At 49.5% G+C, this 22,225-nt stretch overlaps 1 protein-coding gene across 2 annotated transcripts; it reads right to left on the bottom strand.

Annotated features, from left to right (window-relative positions):
* Positions 1 to 5,799: 5,799 nt before the first annotated feature.
* Positions 5,800 to 21,580, bottom strand: CSRNP1 (cysteine and serine rich nuclear protein 1). Of its 2 annotated transcripts, XM_041408444.1 has the most exons (5): positions 21,436 to 21,580; positions 14,208 to 14,403; positions 11,665 to 11,924; positions 10,681 to 10,977; positions 5,800 to 9,683 (listed from the first exon to the last, which is right to left on the bottom strand). In XM_041408444.1, the coding sequence occupies exons 2-5, from the start codon at positions 14,377 to 14,379 to the stop codon at positions 8,700 to 8,702; spliced, it is 1,713 nt and encodes a 570-aa protein (XP_041264378.1). In that variant the 5' UTR covers positions 14,380 to 14,403; positions 21,436 to 21,580; the 3' UTR covers positions 5,800 to 8,699. The 2 variants fall into 2 exon arrangements, with proteins under 2 accessions (XP_041264378.1, XP_041264377.1); XM_041408443.1 differs by lacking the exon at positions 21,436 to 21,580 and having other exon boundaries at positions 14,208 to 14,445.
* Positions 21,581 to 22,225: the final 645 nt, after the last annotated feature.

The raw sequence follows: 22,225 nt of genomic DNA on the forward strand, positions 1-22,225 counted from the left end.
GTCTCTTGTAAGAACACTCAGCAGCCAAATGTCAGGAGCTCACTGGCACCTGAGACCTTGCCTGACTGTACTCAAGTTTCTCCTTCAAAAATAAGGAATTAAAAAGACACAAGGTCAAAGATTTTGAGAAATGACAGCTTACAAAGGGAGCCTCCCAAACTACTTCCAGAAATTACTCAGATGCTGAGAAGTGAGGTATTTCTCTGCCTGATGCCTGGGCTGGGGGTCTAACCCTGTGTGCTTGGCGTAAGGGGGGTTTGGGATGTCCCAGAGGGTCCCAATTTCTCATCAGCCTCTGTCCCTGGCCAGGGCTGAGCAGAGCTGGGAATCATTTGGGATGTTGCTGATGCTGGGACCAGGAATTTAGGGAGTGTGACGTGCCTTGCCACAACCCAAACCACCACAGCCATCCCCTCTTTGTCCCCTGAGGTGACAGCAGTGACAGACTGTCCCTGCTTCTGCCCACAGTTGTGCAACGACCCCTGTGGTGTCCACAGGGCATCAGCTGCTTGAAAGCTCTGGTCACAAGCTGTCCTGAAATCCAGGCTGGACATTGCTCCTTTAAATCCTTCCTCCACATAAACAAGTCCTGGACCTGTTCCTACAACTGCCAGGAGGAGAAACCTCAGGCTGTACCCACAGGAGCAGGAGAATCAGGTGCTGGAGACACACAGCTCTAATTCAGGGTCATTATCACGTCCCCAGTGCCAAGAGCAGAGTTTTCTTTCTGCATTTCGCTGACAGGAACAGCTTGTGCTGCTCAGCCATGATTTATTGTGTAGGATAAGCGGGAGGCAGGAGCTGGCAGCACATGGTCAGGGCATGTGTGCCTCTCCTGTGCCTCCTCTCCCTCTCACCATCCAAGTGCCTGGCTGGAGCTGCGTGTTCCTCGGCACTGCTGGGCAAAACTCTGATCCCAGGAGCCCACCTTGGCAAGCCTGTGGAAAATGCAGAGCTCCAGAGGATTTACTGTGTGGGGATGATAGGTTTAGCAGCAATATAATATCCAGTGGTACTGGGGAAACACACCTGGGGAGAGTGTTATAATGCTCATAGGGAATGTCCACATCTTTTCCCCCAAAATTGAGTGGTGAGGGTGCAGCTGAAGCAGGGAATTAACCAGATTTAGGAAAATTGGTGCTGCCCACGTGTTTATGGAGAGCTGAAAAAGGAGATAACTGTGGCAACAGAGGAATTAGCTCCTGGGGGGCTGGCTCTACCAGGTGAAGGGTGCTCTGATGAGGTGTAAGGCTGGCTGCAACATTTTTAAATATTTTGGGAGGGGAGGCTGCAGATGCTGTGAAACAGGGGATGCACAGATGAAATATATAGGGGTCAGTACCATTAGAAATGTCTGAGAATATTCTATCCCATTATATCCATCCCATCCTTCTGTGTCAAAGGGGCACAGCTCTCCTGAGGTCCCTTGTCATGTCACCACCCCCGTGGGGATGTCTCCATACCCTCGAGCACCTCAGCTGGCCCAAAATACAGCACAGCTGGGGAGCTTTCGAGTCACACAGAGCTAAGCTCAGCAACAGGGCCCTCAGCCACACCACAGCTGCAAAAAGTGTTCTGGTTACAGACATCTCCTCACCCAAATCCTACCCTGGCACTGCTGTCCTTTATCAGGATAACCCCAAAATCTCTGCAGCTGAAATTGTACCACTCCTTCACCAATCAGTTCTTGCTCACTCGCAGGCAAAAGTGATGGATATTTGGGAGTGTGGCTACAAGGAGCCCTGTTGCCTCCTGACAGCCATTCAGCCTTAATTACCAGAGAGTGCTTTGGGATGCTCTGACTATGAAAAGCACTTAGGTACCATTAAGTTTCCATCTCTATTTACTCCAAAGTAGTAGCCAAGTATTTATTTCCAGGGTAATGTAATAGATAATAGTTTCCTTTGCAGAGGATCTCAGGGGAGCAGGTTTGTTTTGGAGGGAGAACCTTGAATGTTATTAATTCTGTAATGTTTTAGCCCAGTGTGTGGCTCATGTGGTCCGCAGGAAATCTCAAGTTTTTCAGCCTGCGTGTTTGTGACAGAATATCTCAGCTCTGTGGTTGCAGATATTCTGGTTTAGGTCCACAGGAAATCTCAAGTTTTTCAGCCGGGCTGACTAAAAGCCTGCGTGTTTGTGACAGAATATCTCAGCTCTGTGGTTGCAGATATTCTGGTTTTGGTGGGTTTCATGCACCTACTGATGTAATGGAGTCAGGCATGTCCAGCACATTTTGTCCTCACTCAGCTTTCCTGGTCAAAATAGAGGTGCATCCATGGCGGGTGGGGGTGTTTGAGCATTTTCCTTCTGGAGATGGTTTCACTCAGCTGAGGATGTGTGTGCCAGGCAAGTCAAGCCCCAGGACACCCCCATCTCTCCTCCAAACCCCAGTGGGCCATTTAAACTGTATTTTGTTTTCTTTTACTATGATATCTTAGTGAGATATGTGGTGTGTCTGGTCCCACAGAGGAGGAGAAGCTTTGCCCAGGAGCAATTTGGCCAGCTGAGAGGTTGGGAGAAGGAGGCAGCTGCCCAGTAGATGGCAATGCTGCCATTTATTCAGCAGCAGGCTGGGAGGGGTAAAACAAGCTGATGGGAGTGTGTAGATTAAGCAGCCCTGAAAATTCCTAATGGTCCTAACTGTGGAGGAGAGTCATAGAGTCATCTCCTGGTTTGGGTTGAAAGAGACCTTAAATATCATCCAGTTCCCACCCTCTGCCATGAGCAAGGACACCTTCCACTAGACCAGGTTGCTCAGACCTTTGTCCATCCTGATCTTGGACAATTCCAGGGATGGGGAGTCCAGAACTGCTCTGGACAGCGTCTCACCACCCTCACAGGGAAGAATTTCCTTCCAATATCTAATCCAAACCTTCCCTCTTTCATTTGAAAGCCATTCTCCCTTTTCATTTTAAAGCCATTGACCCATCACTCCATGCTGTTGTCCCACATCCCTCTCCAGCTCTCCTGTAACATCTTTAGGCTCTGGAAGGGGCTTTAAGGTCACCCTGGAGCCTTCCCTTCTCCAGGTGAACACCTCCAGCTCTCAGAGCATCCTCATGGCCTGGAAGCAGCAGTTTATCACAGCTTCACTGCCAAGAGGAGTTTACCTTTCCCTTGAAGTGTGAGGCCAGAGGAGTTTCTGGGCTGGCTGGGGATGGTCCCTCTGCGAGGTGCTGCTGTTAAAGCCGTGCCCACTCCGCTTTCACAGAGCTGCACCTCGGGAGGGGTTAAACCAGCTGCAACACACAATTTTCCTTGGCAGGGCTGCAAGCAGCCGGCTGCCTGCTCACAGACCTGTCCCAGCCCGGTGACACCCAGCCGGCACTCCCGCCCCATTTGGCACCAAGCAGCGCTGCTCCTTCCCATGGCCGGCAATCGCTGATTCACTGACCCCAAATAAACCCGGCCGCGCGCTCCCCACCTTGCTGCGGGCTTCACCACCCTCTTTATTTCCATTTATTTCCCTTTCCTTTCCCTGCACAGCGTTACTCATCGCTGCTTTCGCTGGGTCCCGAGGTGCCAGCAGGGCTCGGGCTGTGCGTGCAGCCACCAGGCTCGGAAGCGTTCTGTCCCTTTGGGCTGGCGGAGCTGCCTCCGGAAAAGGGATGAGTCACTCGGCGACCCGGGGCCGCCGGGGACGGGAACAGGCTGTGACGCCAGCCTCGGTGACTCCAGGCTTGGCGCCGTGCGGGAATGAAGAGTTCCGAGCTTTTCTCATAAAATGACGGATAGGATGGACTTTAACTCCGTCAGAGGAAAATTGAAAAAAAACCAAAAAACATAACAAAACAAAACAAAACAAAGCAAACAAGCCAGGAGCTGCAAGGCAAGATGAGGGCAGGGGTGTTGGCTCTGCGACACTGAAGCCATCCATAGGGTCTTGTGCTTGTCTTGGAGGCAGGAGATTTGGGGAATTTTTTTTTTTTTTTGGTCGTTTGTCTGGATGATAGAAGGGAAAGGGCAGGTTTGTAAAATGTGTCTGAGCAGCGTGACACTGCAGTAGGTAAGGGAGCCTTAGATCTTCTGCAGAGGCAATAAAAGCATCCCAGGTGATGCATTCCTAGGGCTTCCAGACCCCTGTCATTGAAACAGGCACTTCCTCTGCCCATCCAAGAGCATTTTCCATGGAATTCAGCAGACATTTGCCAGAGCTGAGGCTTTAACTCAGACCTGGATGTCAGCTTGGCATTTCCAGGGAAGGGGCACTGCAGAATGGCCAATTATTGGCATGTTCCCATTCGAGTTTTAGTCTGTCACTGGGACGGGATGGGAAAAAAACCCCAAGGTCCTGCACCAGGGTCAGGGCAATCCCAAACACAAACACAGGTTTGGTGGAGAATGGCTGGAGAGCAGCCCTGGGGAGAAGGACTTGGGGGGATGGATGAAAGGCTGGACACAATCTGGCAGTGTGCACTGGCAGCCCACAAGCCCCAGTCACACTGTGGGCTGCATCCAAAGCAGCTTGCCTAAAGGAGCTGGAGAGGGACTTTGGACAAGGGTACGGAGTGATAGGACAGGGAAGCTGGCTTTAAAGTGACAGAGGGCAAGTTTACATTAGATATTAGGAGGAAATTAATTATTCTGAGGGTGGTGAGGTTCTGGCACAGGTTTCCCAGAGAACTGTGAATGCCCCATCCCTGGAAGGGCTCAAAACCACACTGGATGAGGCTTAGAGCAACGTGGTGAAGTGAAAGGCATCAGGAGGGGGTTGAACTAGGTGGTCTCTAATACAATCCCTTCCAACCCAAAGCATTCCAGGACTGTGATTCCATATGGGGATGCCCATGGCAGAGGCTGGGTGATGGGATGCAGCACCTTGGGGCTGTTTTAGCACTGTCCTTTGGGGGTGATGGGTCCCCTGGTGATGATGCCTTGTGCCAGGGCATGACACAAAGTCATCACAGTCAGTCAAAAACCCACCAGTGCTGCAGCTGGAGCTGTATGTTGGGAACTATTCTGCTCCCAGTCAGGAAATCAGTAATGTAAGAGGGAACTACAGAGATAAACCCCATAAAAGAAAAAAAAAAACCCACAACCAAACACATCCCTCTGGGTGGGTAAACAGGCTGAGCTTCACTGTGTGTTACAGAGTGAAGCTCACTCCATGGATGAGCCTCTTTTCAGTATTTCTGCTTTTACAGCTCAGCAAATAATTTGTAACAAATAGTTTATTCAATTAATTGAGCTTCTCTGCTCTGGGGGCAGATGGCAACCTTTAAAAATGGATTCCCAATGGAAAACTAGACAATGGCATTCTTTGGCCAATTTCCCTTGCTTTCAGGTCAATGGCAGTGGTTCTGATTTATGCCTGTGCTGACAGCCACAGACCCATGGGAGAGGTGTGCTTTCCCCCATCTAGATTCCTGGGATTTATTCATCTTTTTTTCCTTTGTACCATGGGCTGCTGCTTCACATGCTACTCTCTTCTTTCCCTGCTGTTGCCATGACCAAGAGTATTTTTTCTGTTTCTCCCCAGGGGCACAGGACCACAGTGATGCTTCTGTCCAGCTGCATCCTTCCAGGTCCCAGGGCAGCCATGGGGCAGTGAGAAATGTTTTGTAAATCAGGAGGGAACGTGGTTTCCAGGGTTTTCCAAGATTTCTCCTTGGTGATATGGATGCTGCCATGACTGTTGTCTATTCCATCATCCCTTAAGAGACAAGCAGCCACCATCCACAAGCCCAAGAAGTTTGGGAAAACCACATCCCATGCACTGCTTTTTTTACTTTATTTAGAGAAAAGAGAAAAGATTATTGTGTCACACAAAGGACATTAGTGAAGACACTGCCATATTCAAACAAAATTCTTTTATTGAAAGTGTAATGGAAATTTCTTCATATTGCTTTGATGAAATGAGAGACAGCAGCTGTAGACAAATATGCTTTTTTTTATAAACAAATGCAAATGGATAAGGTAAAAATAAAGCATTTTTTTAACTTGTACCTTTAAGCAACATAATCACAATATATACACAAAGAAAGCTAAAATAAAGCTATGTTGAAACCAAAGTGTTTCAACCAATACATTAGATAATTACAGATTGTGTCAATAAATACCCAGTTTTTAAACTGTTTAACAGGCAACTTTTTACACAGATACCGAGAAGAAAAAAAAATTATATATTTACAATTCAGTGCCCTGGGGGAAAAAAAAAGAGAAAAAAAAATATTTTTTTTCTTTTTTGGCACCAACACAAATAAAAAGAATAAATTACTGAAAAAAATCCACAAGGCAGGAGTCAATCCCAATAATTCATTAAAAAAAAAAGTATGTGTGTGTGTGTATATATATATATATATATATAAAATATAGGCATATATTTTATATATATAAATATATATTTGCAGAGAAACCTAGGAATGTTACAAAATACATTAGTGCCAATAAATACAGAACACTACCAGACTTTCAACTGTCAGTATTTTTGCTGCAGTCTGAAGGATAAGGAACTACCACCTAGGAGATAACTGAAAAGGGGATTTTTCAGTCTAAAGAAACAATGACGACAATGAAAAACAATAATAATAATAATAATAAAAATAATAATAATAATAATAATAACAATAATAATAATAATAGATATATCCAGGAAATCCTCCATCTGCCAGTAGTATTCCTACAGTCGCCCCGGGGGCGATGCCTTGCGGGAGGAAGCGGCGGCGAGCGCGGGCTCAGGACCCGCTCGCGGCCGTGGGGAGTCAGCTCCACCTCCAAGTTGACTGGCTCAATACCAGAGAAGATGTACAATTAAATAGCAATAATAATGATTTAAAAAACCCCAAGCAGCCCACGTTTCGTACGCCAGAAGTTCCCTAAATTGCCGGCAGGTTTGCAGTGAGGCACCTGTCGAAGGGCAGGTATCCAAGAGCACCATCCCTGTGGTCGGGGTTAGAAACAGTTCAGCCAAAGGAAAAATCCTCAAATCCATGTTTCGGGGTTGGTTCCCTTGTCTGTGTGTCTCTGCACCCCCAGAAGTTCCCTCCAGCTGCTCCCAGGGCAACAGGGCTGGGGACACCAGAACTGTCTCCTCCTTCTGTGCTGGTAATGCCAGGAATCATTCCCATCACCAAATTTTCCAAGGGGGAATTTAAAGCAGGTAGGTTTTAAATCCGTTTTGCTGTTTCCATACCACTGGTGTAGGCACTTAGTGTATCACTGATGCACAGATTTTTTTGTCCAGTTACATCTCATGGCCAAACAGTGTCATGCTCTCAGACTCACTTAAATAGCAAAAGGCCAAGGCAGCCTCCAGTATCCTTCCTAAACACAAAGATTTCTTTCATTTTAAAAACCAAAAGCCTTCAGTTTTTCAGCTTGGTCTTCAGGTCTCCAAAAACTGTATTCACAGGATAAATAACCCAAAAAAATTCATATCCATTTTGTTTTGCTTGAATTACTCAATTCACCTATATAAAAATATAGTACAATCAGTGTGACCCACTGGATTTTGGAGCTGTGACATCCTCGGTGCTGGGGAGTCCCAAGGAGCACTTGCTGAGGAGCTTGAGCACTGTTGCTGTTTTGGCTTTGCTCTCCCAAAGCCCCCCACGAGGGCTGCCAAGGTCCTTATGGTTCCACCTCCCCACTGCTGCTGACAGTTCCTCTGCATATTCAGGCACCATAACTGATAGGGAAAGATCTCATGGCCAAATCCCTAGGAAATTAAATAAATTATAAAATAATTTACAAAAAGGGGTTGGGTTTTGTTTCGTGCTAGTATTAAATGTTACTTCTTAAATAGTTGAAGGTTTTGCTTGCTTTGCTCTCCACAGTGACATTACGGAGACCAAACACCATTCTCATGTCTACAACAAGGCTGGGAGAAACCAAGGGATGTTGCACGAACTCCTCCCTCGTCCCTCCCCTCTCACACCACTTCTGTTCAGTGTTTTCAGAAATGTGAAGAGAAGACCAAACAGCCAACATCATTCAGACTCAGAAAAACCAGGGTCATCTTCCTCTTGAAGACCTTATTGCCCTTCCAGGTCATCGACAAACCACAGTGCTATTCACGTACTACAGGTAGAAAATAAATAAATACAGATATATTATGCAAAAAAATATGATTGTACACATAATACATCTGAGGTATTACCAATTTAAATAAGGTTTCATGCTAGTTCAAGCTTCAGTGGCTAGTTAAATTCTGGAATTTGCAATAAATAGATGAAGAATGATTATGTATATAGTGTATGGATCTCTTCTGTAAACTTTGTCAGATTTAAACGTAAGAGTGTGTTGGGCCGACTCTTACGCAAACCACAAATTTTCACAATAAATACAGCTTCAAAAAGTTGCCTTAAGAAGTTCCTGCAACACTGAAACGTTTCTAGAAGGGGCTGTATGGACGACTGGCAACGTTAGCGAGGAGATTTTCTCAACAAGTCTTTTCGTACAAAACACAAGGAAATTCTCATGTGAAAGTCTTTCTCCCTCCCTCCCTTCCCCACCCCGTCATGAAGGTTTAGAAATTTTTGCACAAACAGCGAGAGAACTGATTGTAGCTGCAGTATGTCAAAACGTCCATGTTGTATAAAGACCAAAAATAGTTAATTTGCTTAGAAAGTCTTCTGCTGTTGCTGTTTTTTCCTCCTTATATTTGAGTAGCACACCATCCCTTCAGTGAAAGTTTGCCGGTCCAACTGTTCCTCCGTTTTCCTTTTGGCATCAGTCCTTGCCTGAGCCACATCAGTGTTTCACACCTTCACTGTCTCCATCAGCGATGACTTGATGGCATCCTCCAAAAGTTGATTGTCTGTGAAAGGGGCCGGGGTTTCAGGAACAGATTCGGACAAACCAATGAGGGACTCCAAGAAACAGGAACCCTGATCTCCAGTTTGTGGGAAGCCAGGGAAATTAGGCAACTGAAACTGTAACGCTGAGAAGTTATCCAGGTTCTCATACTCCTTTAAGGAGTTGTAAAGAGGTCCCAAGTTATAGTCCGAGAAGGACTGGAAGAAATCCAAGGAATCAGAGGAAAGGCTGAGGTCGGCGTAGCTCTTGGAGCAGGGCTCAGAGGAGGAGGAGGCGCAGCAGGACAGCCCGTCGCACCTCCCGTGGGCTGCATCCTCCAGCAAACCCCCGCTGTCCTGGTTGGCATTCTCATCCAGGCACTCCGAGAGGTGGGACAAGTGGCCAGGGACAGGCTTGGCCTCGCTGCCGTGGTCCTCAATGAAGAAGTCAGTGGGATGGAAGCAGCCAAGGTCATCCTGGCCACGCCTGCTCTCTTCCTCCGCGTCCGAGTCGTTGAAGTGGAGGATGCGCGCCAAGCCGTCGTCGTCCACGTCCGACTGGGATTTGTCGGAGGGGAGGCTCTCGTAGGGCTCCTCCAGGTCCTCGCTGGGGTGGGAGGAGATGGAGGAGTCTGTCATGTCACTGCTGCAGCTGTTCTCCCCCAGGGCCTCCAGGTCGGGGCTGAACTGGAAGGCAGGCGCCAGCGGCACCGCACGCTCCTCCAGCGAGCCCTTCCCTGCCGCGCATCCCAGCGCAGGGAGCCGCTCCCGGAAAGGGGGCTCGGCCTCCGCCACCTTCTCGCTGCTCTGCTGCTGCTTCTCCAGCTCCAGCTTCATGATGGTGTGGATGAAATGCGTCTGCACGCGGGCCTGGTTGAACTCGATCCTGCCCTCGGTGTTGCCACAGCCATCCTTGGTGCAGCCACAGGGGAAGGAGGTGTGATCCATCTGGCAACAGGGAGAAGCAGAGGGGGAAGGTTAGGATTGAACCCAGTGGCGTAAAACCAAAACTGCCTGTGACTTCTCTGCCCTGAGAAACTAAGTAACAGCTGAGGGGTTTAAAAGCAGTAAGAAAGAAAAAAAAAAAGACACCCTGCTCTTTTGAAGAGGTGTCATAAAAAGCTGGATTTCAGTACAAGTGAAGAAAAAAATATTCTAAAAAAAAAGCAAGAGAAAATGTTTCAAAAGGAGAACTAAGGGAGCAAAAGTGAGTTTTTTCTTTATTGCTATTTAATGATTTCACTATCTGATCTGCAGCAGCCACTAGAGGGGGGCTGTGACACACACATGGAGCACCCGCGTGCACCCACCTCCGCCACCCCCAGCCTCCAAACACGGCACCGAGGGAGAAAGCAATGCCCAGAATAGGGAACGAGGCTCCCTAAATACAGCTGGGCAGGCACCCGCAAAAAATACCCTGAAAAATATAACTCACTAATTGAATAGAGGGGGATTATCCCGCTGTGCAGGTGGCCTGCACAGCTCCGCTGAGGGCTGACGCTCAGCTGACACTCCCACGTTCGCCTGAGCACACTGGGATTTGTGACACACACCAGAAGAAAAAGGAATTAAAAATAAAACCTGGGGGAGGGGGAGAAAGCACAGCCTCGTGTGAGGAGCAAGGAGCTCTTCCTTGCAGACATTCCCACGTGGCCCCCCCTCCAACACGAGATCGAGCAGGTGTGGATCTCGTGGGGATGTACAGCGGGGACATTCTCATTGCAGCGTGGGGATGGCTGAGTGTGTGATTTGGGAAGAGAACACTTTCAAGCAGTGCCTGCCTTGCAGCCTGAGGGATGCTCCAAGAGCTTTCCTCACCGCCAAGCGCAGGTGGGAGCAGATGGATTTGCAGGCTGCTCCAGCTCTGTCCAACCTGCTCACACCCCCCCGCTCCAACGCACAGCTGGAGCCGCAGCATTCCCCAAGCCCAGAGGTGAGGCTGTACCTGACATTTAATGCCTGCCAAGCTGCAGCTGCAGGTCTCGGGGTCGCAGACCTCGCGGCAGTCGCAGCCGCAGTCCTCCCGGGACAGGCGGATGTTGTGCAGCTCCCGCTTCTCCTCCTTGTCGATCTTCTTCACCCCCACGGCCTTCAGCAGCGCGCGCCTCTTCTTGGCGGGGTAGGGCTGCAGGAAGAAGCCGTCCTCCAGGTCCACGCTGCTGACGTCGATGTCGTCGTCGGAGATGTCCTCGATGGTGAGCTGGTTGGCCTCTTCGGACTCCTTGGTGCCGTTCATGGTTAGCTGAGGGCACAAAATGGACAAAGCTTAAGGGGCTTGGTTGGAACCATTGGAACCCCCAGATGAGGAGAAACAAGGAATGAACTCTCCCCCATGGTGGCCAACCTCAGAGCCCACAAAGACCTGACACCTGACTGGAGATGTGTCCTGGGATACCAAGTATCTAAATGAAATGAAGAGACTTTGGGAGACGCCAAGAAGAGTCTCAAGTGGATCCCAGGTCAGAGAGGTACTACCAAATAGGGGCTTGGTTGGGACTCGGAGCCACTGGAACCCCCAGATGAGGGGAAACAAGAAAGGAATGAACTCTCCGCCATGGTGGCCAACCTCAGAGCCCACAAAGACCTGACACCTGACTGGAGATGTGTCCTGGGATACCAAGTATCTAAATGAAATGAAGAGACTTTGGGAGACACCAAGAAGAGTCTCAAGTGGATCCCAGGTCAGAGAGGTACTACCAAAAGAGCAAAAATGTCTTCTGTGTCTTTTCACTTTTCAAAGGTGGAGAACTAAATGAAAATCCCCCACTGGAGCCTGTGTTTTTTGGAGACCCAAAGTGAGAGCTAAGGATTGGTGCCCCCAGGTCTCAGAGGCTCTTACTAAAAATTAACCAATTAATTGGCCAATTGGCCAATTAACCAACAGCATCCACCAGCTCCTCATCAACCCAGCCCCACTCTCCTCACTCACTTTCCATTTCAACGCTTCCAACTTCTCCTCTTTTAATTTCTCTTCGAGTTTGCCCCGACGGACGTTTTCCTGCTCCTTTGAAAACTCTGCCAGCGTGAACTGCCGGGAGGAGCTGTGTTTGCTCACCATCCCCAGGGTGCAGCCCCCACGGCTAGGCACGCTCGTGAAGCCCTGGCAGCGTGGGAAGTAAAACACAGTGACCCGGTCAAACTCCACATTGTTCTTCTTTAGTCGCTTGGATTTCTTCAGGATCGACGTGGCTAAAAAGGGGAGAATTGAAAAAAGGAAAAGCACTAAGTCGGTGCTGCCATGCTGCAGATGGAATAGAAATATTACAAACAGGCAGGACTTGTAATTACCCTCTCAACAGGGACACACTGGGACAAGGCTACAACATTGCTTGGTGGTGTTTTAGGAGCTAACACTTCAGAGATGAGATGAGGATGGAGAGGAAGCTAAGCCAAGCCCTGCTGCATCAGTCACTGATGAGATTCACCCTACGAGGTGGCTGCTGCTTCTCCTTCCCGCTTGACTTCCCCCAAGAACATCCATTTGCTTATTCTTCACATGTGGCAGAGCATAATTAACAAGCAACCAGCCATCCTACGCATCTGTCTCTAAATCCAGTCTGCCCCATGCTCAGGGGCCCCGGGTCTGCACCTGGTAGGCCAGGGCATTGGTATTCCTGGTGCTTCATGGCTCCAGCTTTTGTGGCAGGGCAGAAAACAGCCCAAATAGCTGTTTTTTCTGGTACTTCCTTTCACCATCCACTGGGAGGAACTCTGAATCTACGGTTTATTCTCAAGAGACTAATTTGAGAGCAGCTGCAAAGATGTTAATCTTTGTGCAGGTGATCCCCGGGTAAACATGGCAATACATGACTCTGGTTTATCTTAAACTGCTGAAACATGCTACACATCACTTAGAGCAGAGCCTCTCCAGAGATACCTGGCCCTGCACAGCTGCATGTGCAAACACAGTAGATGGAGGGGGACTAATTAGTCAGGGCAGGTTCAGAGTCAGTGAGTTTCCATGAGTGTAGCCTGCCAAGAAAGTAAAGCCAGGCACAGCCGTGTGAGTGTGGCAGGAACAAGAGGCAGCTACACCCAAATTTGTGGTGGGGAGGTATTTCTGGTCCCATTCTCTGCTAGTGCAGGGGTGCTTTGGTTGCCTCCATGGAAAAAAAAGAACCAGAAAGGATGGGTGACTGCTGCAGAGCTGGGATCAAGCCCTGCTCTTTGGGAGGCAGAGCCACAAGCAGCCCTGCAGTGGGATCCAAGGAAAAGACTGCAACAACCTGAGGGGCTTAGCTGGTTTGGTGGGCCCCAAAAGCTGTGAAAGTGCAAGACTGGACAGTTAACTGCACCCACATTTCACAGGCCTCACTTGCCAAAATATCATGTTTCGGTTTCATGTGAAAAAAAAAAAAAAGAGAAAAAAGAAGTGTTCACCCAGCTGTGTCAGCAGCTTCTGCTCAATAGCTGGAGGTTCACACTGGGCCCTGCAGTCACTCTGATCATATCTTTGCACTGTGTGTTGCATTTTCACAATAACCTTGACTCAATCTCCTAAAACACGAGCTCTTTATCAGAAGGCAAGTTAACCACCACGATCATCTATCGGCCGAGCTGCTGCACTTTGGCATTTGCTTCTCTCTCCCTGCACCCCTCCTCTGAAATTGTTTTCCCATTCCTGACCCTTTTCCATTTGAGCCAGAGAATACAAAAAGTTCATTGTTTTGTCACAAAACCTGGGAAGACAAGCAAGAATGAGACTCTTTATTATTACAAGACTTCTAAAGCCTTTTCAGACCACTGCGTGTTTGTGTATGTCTGCTAAGTGGACCTTAACTGCTATATACAGTGGGTGTTCAGTATAATTTACTAGGCTGGACTATTTCTCCTCCATGAAGATGTTCTTCTATTGTACTTTTTATTTTTCCCTTCACACGGCAGATAAAGGGCTTTACAACACTGCCTTCTGTGTGTTTTCCTAAAAGCTCTCAAAACTTACATTGCTGGGAAAACAAAATAGCTTTTATCTGTACTAGCAGCGCAGGCAATGTCAAACGTGTCATGTTCTTTGGCAAAGTACCCAATTTACGTAGGAAACAAGTTCTGAAATGGTAATTACGCTACTGGTTAATCATTTTTTAAAAACAGCATTACAGGCCTTCACTGTCTGATTAGATTTTGCCTGTGAAACAGCTTGACAGGGGATTGAGGGTTGGGTCCTGCAGCACAGGTTTGGAGGCACCCACATGCTTCTGCACACCCACCCTTGGGTTTCTCTTCCTGCAAACCTGGACTTTAGCAAAAATATTCCAAAGGAATAATAACTACTGGAAGGAATGGCTGAGGAAGACCACTGTGAGGAGGACGGGTGATTATAAACCAGTGTCCTGACAGGTAGCAGGTGCCACAACCACTTCTAGCCATAAAGGTGTTCCCCAAGGGGGTCTCTGTGTGGTGGTGACCCACCACCACCCTACAAAAATCCCATGCAGAGGCATGGCTGATCCTGGGAAAGCCAGAGGTACTCACGGGTAAAGCTGGACATTAAGGCAGAGCTGGGCTTGGGCTCTCCACGGGAATTCTCCTCATCAGTGTCCCAGCCTGAGGATGCTGAGGAGGAGAGGGGGGAGCAGGAGGAGGAGGAGCAGTAGGTGCTGTCATCCCCCAGCTCTTCATACTTCCTTTTCAATACTCCGCTCATGGTGACGCCGTTTTTGTCATATACCTGCAAAACAAAGGAAAAAAGCAACATGAGGCCAAGGAAGTCTTGGCAGTTTCTGGTGATGAGGACAGCTGTAACTCCCAGCAAGGCTTCCCCATCAGATCCACTTGGCCATGCAGATGTGATTCCCAAAAAGTGCTGCCCCTAAAACACCTCATCTTACTGCACTCGCTGTGCACACCTGTGAATTTCTCTCCCATTCCACAACGCTGCAGAAGGAACTGACTATCCCAGACAACAAACTGCCCAGAAACCAATCCAATCAACACAAATGTCATCAAACAGTAAGTATTACATTTTGCTTACTAATTCTTTTATGTTCACTCCTCACCCGGATCGCTTTCTATGCAGTTACAGCTTTAACGTCTTGCTAATTACAAAAATAAGCCAGTTTGCAGAAAACAATCTGTTGGCATGATTTACTTGCTACAGCCCCCCGGGGAAACAGACTTATTAAATGAAGCACTGAAATACAAATATATCAACTGTGTAGAACAGCCCTTCTCCTCACGGTGCCTTTCATAGTCAGTCCCCCATTCAATAAGCTATTCTTGTTTAGGCTGGGTTATGTATCAAGCATAGAAGCAATTAAAAACAACGCAGCTAATTAAAAACAAAGGAGCTCTGTACTTGCCTAGATTCCTAAATTTCCTGCATGCTTTGCCCCTGCTCATCTTAGAGGAAAAAAAATAAAAGAAAGCCAAAAATAACTGTGTTGCATCTTTTAAACTTTGCTTTTATAAAGTTTGTGCAAATTTGGGAGACAAAAAAAATAACAAGAACACAAAAGCTACAGCCTTTGCCTACAGTATGTTTGGGCAATGCTCTCAGGCACAGGGTGGGATTCCCAGGAGTTGGGACTTGAAGATCCTTGTAGGTCCCTTCAACTCAGGATATTCTGATTCTAATGGACATCAGCACCCGCTCAGCCTGGGGTGCTCCTGCACTGATGATGGATCATTCCACCTTTGAGACTCTGGCAACACCACCAAGGCCACTGGTCACTCAGCCAAAAAAGCCCAGAGGCCCATTCAGACACAATGAGGATATTTTAATTGCAGTAACTTTGCAAGGAACCTTAAACCCACAGCGGTGTCTTAAAAGCAGGCTCCAAAAATGTCCGCAGCAGCATGGAAAAAATAAATATCTATATCTGAGTTTGCCATTGCAAATCTCTGCAGCTCTCCCTGCTCCTGCAAAAGCCACTGGCAGCTTATTTGGGAGCCAGTGAGCCATCCCCAGAGCTGAGAGCCAGACTCTGCCTGAGGGGTGGCTTGCTCTGACCCCATCCCACCAGGCTGTAAGGCACAACCACGGTGGGAGGGATGCAGCCCCAGCCCAGGAACTCCTTCCAGCAAGGAGGGGAGAGCCCCAGCAATATGGGGCCACCCCATAATACACAAAAGCTAAAGCATCCCTAGAATTTGGATAGTCTGGGACAGCAGACAACCCTGGGATGGTGACAGTGCAGATACAGGGGTGCCAGACACCCAGTCCACATCCCCTCCCACCACACGAAACTTCTCCACCGGTCAAATTCATTCTTTGCAACCCAAACACTTTCTCACCCCACTTTGCATGTCTGAAGTTAATTTAAGTCCCTGAAAAAGAAAAAACAACACAAAAAAGCACTAAACCTGCCCTTCTGACAGGCGTGAGGAGGCAGCACAGACACCACACCGGCTGCAGAACCTCCCCACCATGGGATTTTCAGTGTCCCCACAGCACCAAGCAGTGTCACGTTGCAGGACAGGAGCACACAGTTCCTTCCAAGTCCTGCACCAACCCTCTCTAATTATGTTTACCACCGGCTTCCCAGGAGACAATAGCCACCTTAAAGGTCAAAAAAGTCCCTGGCTGAAGCACTTCCCTGGCCTGGAGGAGTTAATCATTCGCTGCAAGGCGTGCTTACAGGGCCAGTACATCCCCCTGAAGCTGGGGAGAAGTGATCCCTCCATCCCTCCTCCTCTTCCTCAACAGACCTGGAGCTGCAGGTGGTTTTGCCACAGAGGGGTTGTTGTTTTTTTGGCCTTAATCCAAAATAGATGCAGAGAAGGTGGATTTGGCCACCCTCCAGCCCCAGCAGCACATGTCCTACCAGACACCTGGATTAACCCCTTTCCTGCATGCTCCATGGCAAAGCTGAGCTAGCAGGTGGCCACAAAACAGCTAATAACAAACTTTTTATTTGCTTTATTTCTATGTATGTGTCTCCTGCCCTGTCTCATGTTTGCTTTAAGAAACAACCAGGAGCAAAGAAATTCTCTACATCCATGGCAGGGGTCCAAATCAACGCCTGGGCTGCTTTTTGTTTGCAGAGGTTTGCAGACCCTGCTGTCCACCTGGAACGGGCAAAAACTTTGCAAAAAAAAAAAAAAAAATTCTACATGTGGCTTGAAAGAGCAGCAGCTCCTGCTGCAGAGAGAATGCTCCACAGGACAGTTAGGGATGCCACTACAGCCAAGGCAGGGAGGAGGTAGCTCCTACAATGCCTGTAGGACACATTTCCAGCAGCAAACACCCTCAGAGATGTGACACTGACCGCATCCAAGTCCCGTGGGAGACACGGGAGGCTGCTGGAGCAGCCAAGGCCATGCTGCTGAGACAGGGGTAACTCCCAGGGCTGGACCAAAGATGCAGCAGCCCTGATGCTCAGGTCACCTGCCAACCCAAGAGCCCATCAAGGCTGCACCACATCTCCCCAGACCAAGCCCAGAGGGAAACCAGAGCGCTCTCCTGCAGCCAGCGAACCCAGCTAACACAAACACCAAGCTAGAGCCAAGGCAAGCTGTGCATAAGATGGTGCAATTCTATTTATTTATTTTTTAAATACTATCACCAGCCAGGAGGATGAAGGGAGGTTTGTGCAGCTCCCCATCTATGAGAATGAGCCAAATGGATAAGGGAAAAAAACCCCACTTTTGGCACGCTGTCTTCTTCAAGACACCTATTGTTTTATTAATGCAAAGGAGGCGTTGTGTAAACAGGATTCCCAGCTAATGGGGAAAACCTGGTGAACCTGCTGCCCATCAGCCAAAATTTTCTCCTGTTACACCTTTCCCCTCATTGCTGATTTATGGTTCTGATGTTTTCCAAGCCAATTTTTCAAATCCTTCTCAGGAGAGACATAGTGGAGCTTCACCCATCAGTGTCTGTTTCTACCCTACCCCAAAAAATCCTCCAGATGGGCATTTTACTGTCAAAGCCAGGATGATCCTCTGCTCCCCTCCTCACCCTGGCATGTGGAGACAGAATTCACACCAGCATTTTGGATGCTGCCTTTAAACCATGTCACCAAGGCCACTGGTCACTCAGCCAAAAAAGCCCAGAGGCCCATTCAGACACAATGAGAATATTTTAATTGCAGTAATTTTGCAAGGAACCTTAAACCCACAGCAGTGTCTTAAAAGCAAGTCCCAAAAACGTCCACAGCAGCATGGAGAAAATAAATATCTATATGGGAGTTTGCCATTGCAAATGTCTGCAGGCACCACTGAGTGCAGGATTTTACCACCTTCTCCTTCTCTTTTTTTTTTTTTACATAACCTGAAATAAAATAATCCTATCTTCCTTTCAGTTGCCAAAAAAGACATTCTGTTCTTGGCTAAGACTTCTTACTCATCTATTTTACTGAAAACAGCTTTTGGAACAAGTACATAATGCAATGGATCAAACCCGCAGGAATTCCTCTCTGGCACCAGAACTCCCACTATCCTGGGAATACTTTCTAACAAATATTTAGCCCAGATGTGCATTCCTTTCTTTCTCTCTCTCTCCCTCCTTTTTTTTTTTTTTTTTTTTTTAAGCATTCAAGTTTGGGTGGGGGGGGAATAGGAGGGGGCAGTCCAGTTGGGGGGAAGGGAATCCAATCTGCAAAGTCCCATTTCTGGCACCCAACAAGTTGCAGGGTAAAGCCCTAATACACTGGAATGCAAGGAATTAATGTTTTAACTATCCTCCTCTTGGACGACGTCTCAACAGTAAATATTTCGAGTAATTTAGATTTAAGAAGGTTTGGCATTTTGTTTAGCCAAGTGCAGAGGAAGGCAACTAAAAACCCCTAGCAGTGTCCGGTCTCCAGGAGACTGCACAAAGAGGCACCATGGCTTTGGGCAGAATTAGGAGGAGGAGATGTTTCAGTGCTGTATTTTGGGGCTGTAGATGTGCTTTGAAGCGCCAGGCGATCGCAGCAGCGCGAGCAAAGCAAAGGAAACTCCTCACAGCCACTCCAGCAGCTGCCTTTGCTTGTGCCACAATTCCCATGGCATTGCAGGAGAACACCCAGGAGCAAGAATATTTCAGATTCTGGGGGGTTGGTCGGTGGAGCATCCTAAAGAATGGAAGGATCCCGATCTGTGCATGAGTTATTGAAAGCAAAGTTTCTTTTGCCAAGCGATTTAGGGAACACCAAGGAAACAACAATCCCTCCGACCCCCCCCAAAACTCAGCACAGTGCGCTAAAAGTATTTGTTTTCCAGTGACTTTTTGAGCTGATTTTAAAGCTCAGCCATCTGTTTGCAGCCCAGGAAGACGAAGTGGACTCATTCCAGCACACCAAGGTGGACTCTTCCCAGCACACCGGGACGAGGGCTCCGCTGCTGGGAGCGAGTTCAGGACCGTGCTGAGCCGTGAGTCAGAGCGGCTCCCGCTCCCTCCCCCAGAGCCGCAGTGGCTGTGCAGGTCTGGCAGGAGTAAATATTAGTTTAAAAAACACCACCGCATATTTTAGCCAGGTACGGCTCCGAGGGCAGCTCGTGGAGCAGCGCCGGGGGAGTTGCTGGGGTTGGTGTTTGTTTGCACGCTGCCGTTTCTTGTGGGCAAAGAGATCTCGGTGTGAGAATCCCCAAAAAGTGTTGCGGAGCTGAGCTTCCCGCTCAGCAATCCCAGAAATCTGATGTCTAACAGCAGTGGTGATCCCAGCAACACCTCAGGGTTATTTAATAATCGCCACGCTATCAGCACTGATTCATTGCTCAATCATTTAACTATTTTAATTCTTTGCATATTTACTTAAGTGGTTTCCCCTGTGCCGCCGTGACAGCCTCCCGATGACAGCACTTCCCAATTTCGGGGCTGACTGGAGCCAAGGGGAGCGGGATCATCCCACCAGGAGCCTCCAGGGGACAGTCCCACGCGTGTTCCCAGCCACATAAAGCTGTGCTTTCCAGTTCAGACCAGATTATTTTCACCCAGCTGGGTCTAAGGTTTCATAACCTTGCTCCGGTTAAAAATAGCCTCTGCCTACTATGCAACAGCAAAACTCAAAGTACGTCGTGCTGCGGAGTGGGAGCATGAATCAGTCCGTAGCACCACGAGTTTATGCTCCTGTCAGAGACTGAACAGGCAAAACACCTTCCCCGGAAGGAGCAGCAGAAGTGTTTACTCCATCTCCTAATTTTTGGAAGGCCACAAAGGAAAAAAAAAAAGAAAAGAAAAAGAAAAAAAAAAAAAAAAAAAGGCTTGTCAGATTTTTCTACCAAGCCCTTACTTCTTGCTGACAGCTTAAAAGGTAAATAAGAAATTTCAGCAAATACATTAAAGGTTATCTGACACGGCCCAAAATGAAAGGAGGTTCGGATGTACTCGGCGCAGATTGTGCTGTAACAAACAGGAAAACAGCGAAGTGTGCTTTGTCTAGGAAAATCCTCTATTTGATCACACCTCATGAATAATTCACACCAGGTTTCCATATTTGTCCTCCTGTAGGTACACGCTGTGCGTTACCTTCCCTGCTATATATACGCACACATTTCCTGCGCTGAATTATTAAAGCCTTTGCCGGGAGCTGCGGAGTCTCTCCGGGAGGAGAACAAACCCAACCACCCTGAAAATAACCCCTCCTCCCACCCCACACACACCTTGACGGGCTACCTCTGCAAACTGCTCAGCAGAGCAAAACTAAAATAATTTTCATGAAGAAATAAAGTAATAAAATCAATTGATAATTGGTGATCAATTATTGACAACAAATTATAAGACTTAACCTGGCAGTGCTGGGTTAAGGGTTGGACTCGGGGATCTTAGAGGGCTTTTCCAACCTTAAGGATTCCCTCATTCTGTGACTTCGAGGTTTGTAAACGGCCGTGAGGGTTTTCCCTCCATCCATCCCACCCAGGCGTTGGCATTCCAGGCGTTAGTAAGGCTGAGCTGCTTTAGGAAAGGGCTGTCCCTGTGTGTCAGCCTCTTCCTACAGCGACATTATGTAACTCGGAGGTGACAGACACTTTTGAGGATGCCGGGGGTAGAGGAGGGAGTGGGGGGGAAAAAAATAATTATAAAAACCTGAGAAAACTCAGTAGTTGGGGGCGGGAGACGGGGTATCCTTTTTTATCTTTTTTTTTTTTTTCCCCTCCTTTTTTCCAGGTGGGCTGTAAAAGCCGCGATGTCTTATTTCGGGAGGCGGGGGGTGTGGGGGGTGCCCCGCTCCGTCTGTCCGCCCGTCGGTCCCTCCGTGCGCCCGTCGGTAGGTGTTGCTGTAGCGACGGGAAAGCATCCCCAGCCGGGCGGATTTGGGGAAGAGCGAGCCGGCAAGGCTCCCCCCGCCCCCCCCAACCTTTCTCTCAACATCAAAAAATTGGAACCGCGGCCGCGGGGATGGAGCGGAGCCTGCACTTAGCGGGGCAGGGGTGAGAAGGCAACTCCGCGCTACTCCTAATAAATATTATAAAGGCGTTCGGGTGTCTGTACGGCAAAAGTGCGGGGGGCCGGCTCGGGGGCGCAGCAAACCCCCACCCCTTCCCCCGAGAACGCCGTCCCTCTGCCCCGGCGGCTCCCGGAGCTTCCCGGCGGCTCAGCCGCAGCCGCAGCCCCGCCGGGCTCCGCTCGCCCGCGGGCAGGAGCAGCGCGGCCAGACGGCGCCGGGGCGGCCCGGCCGGCGGGACGGCTCCGAGCCGGCTGCCGGCGGCCGAACCCCGCGCTGGGCAGGCACCGAGCGGACCCCGCAGCCCGCGCTGGTGAAAGGCGAGCCTCCCCCTCGCCGCCCACGCCGTCTCCCCCATGCCCATCCCGGCGCCGGCTGCCCGCGGCGGTCCCTACCTGCGGCGGCGGTGTCGGCGCGGCGGCTCCGGCTGCAGCGGCGGTGCCTGGCGCGGCGCCTCCCGCTCCGCTGCCGGGGCCGGGCCGGGCTGCGCCGCCCCGCGCTGCCCTTTTCCGTCAGTGGAAAACTCCGGGCTCTGACGCAGGCGGTGACAGGAGCGGGGCCGGCCGGCCCGCCCGGCTTCCTGCCCCCGCCGGGCGGGGCGCTGAGTCAGGAGCGGCAGGAGGCACCGCCCCGCAAATCCCCGGACCGCCCCGCATCCCTCCGCACCGCCCCGCATCTCCCCGGACCGCCCCGCATCCCTCCGCACCGCCCCGCATCGCTGCGGGTCCCACGGGGGAGCTGTGTCCCATGAGGGGTTGGGGAGCCACAGGGACAGGCTGGACCCCAAAGTGGATCTGAGTAGCAGACCTACCCCCCAGGAGGGCTGGGGACCCCAAAATGGATTTGGATTTGGGAAGCTGTGTCCCAAAATGGATTTGGGTACCATGGGGAAGCTGTGTCCCACAAGGGGTTGGGGAGCCACAGGGACAGGTTGGACCCCAAAGTGGGTCTGAATAGCACGGAGGGCTGGGGACCCCAAAATGGATTTGGGTACCATGGGGAAGCTGTGTCCCACAAGGGGCTGGGGAGCCACAGGCACAGCGTGGACCCCAAAGTGGGTGTGAGTAACACAGAGGGCTGGGGACTCCAAGTGAGAATCCAAATGGATTTGGGTCCCAAAGAGGGGTGTCTATACTATAAGAGCTTGGGAAGTCAGAGGTACCACTTGGACTCATGGGGTGCTGG

This window comes from Onychostruthus taczanowskii, unplaced genomic scaffold (genome assembly GCF_017590055.1).
Source record: "Onychostruthus taczanowskii isolate IOZ18803 unplaced genomic scaffold, ASM1759005v1 scaffold3, whole genome shotgun sequence".
NCBI classification, from domain to species: Eukaryota; Metazoa; Chordata; class Aves; order Passeriformes; family Passeridae; genus Onychostruthus; species Onychostruthus taczanowskii.

Bases quoted from the DNA above. Each gene is read 5' to 3' on its own strand.
- CSRNP1 (XM_041408443.1), bottom strand. From the start codon at position 14,430: ATGTTGCTTTTTTCCTTTGTTTTGCAGGTATATGACAAAAACGGCGTC. The intron at 10,978-11,664 runs GTGAGTGAGGAG...TTGTGCCCTCAG, and splicing joins TGGAAGCGTTGAAATGGAAA to CTAACCATGAACGGCACCAA. The intron at 9,684-10,680 runs GTACAGCCTCAC...CCCTGTTGCCAG, and splicing joins TGGCAGGCATTAAATGTCAG to ATGGATCACACCTCCTTCCC.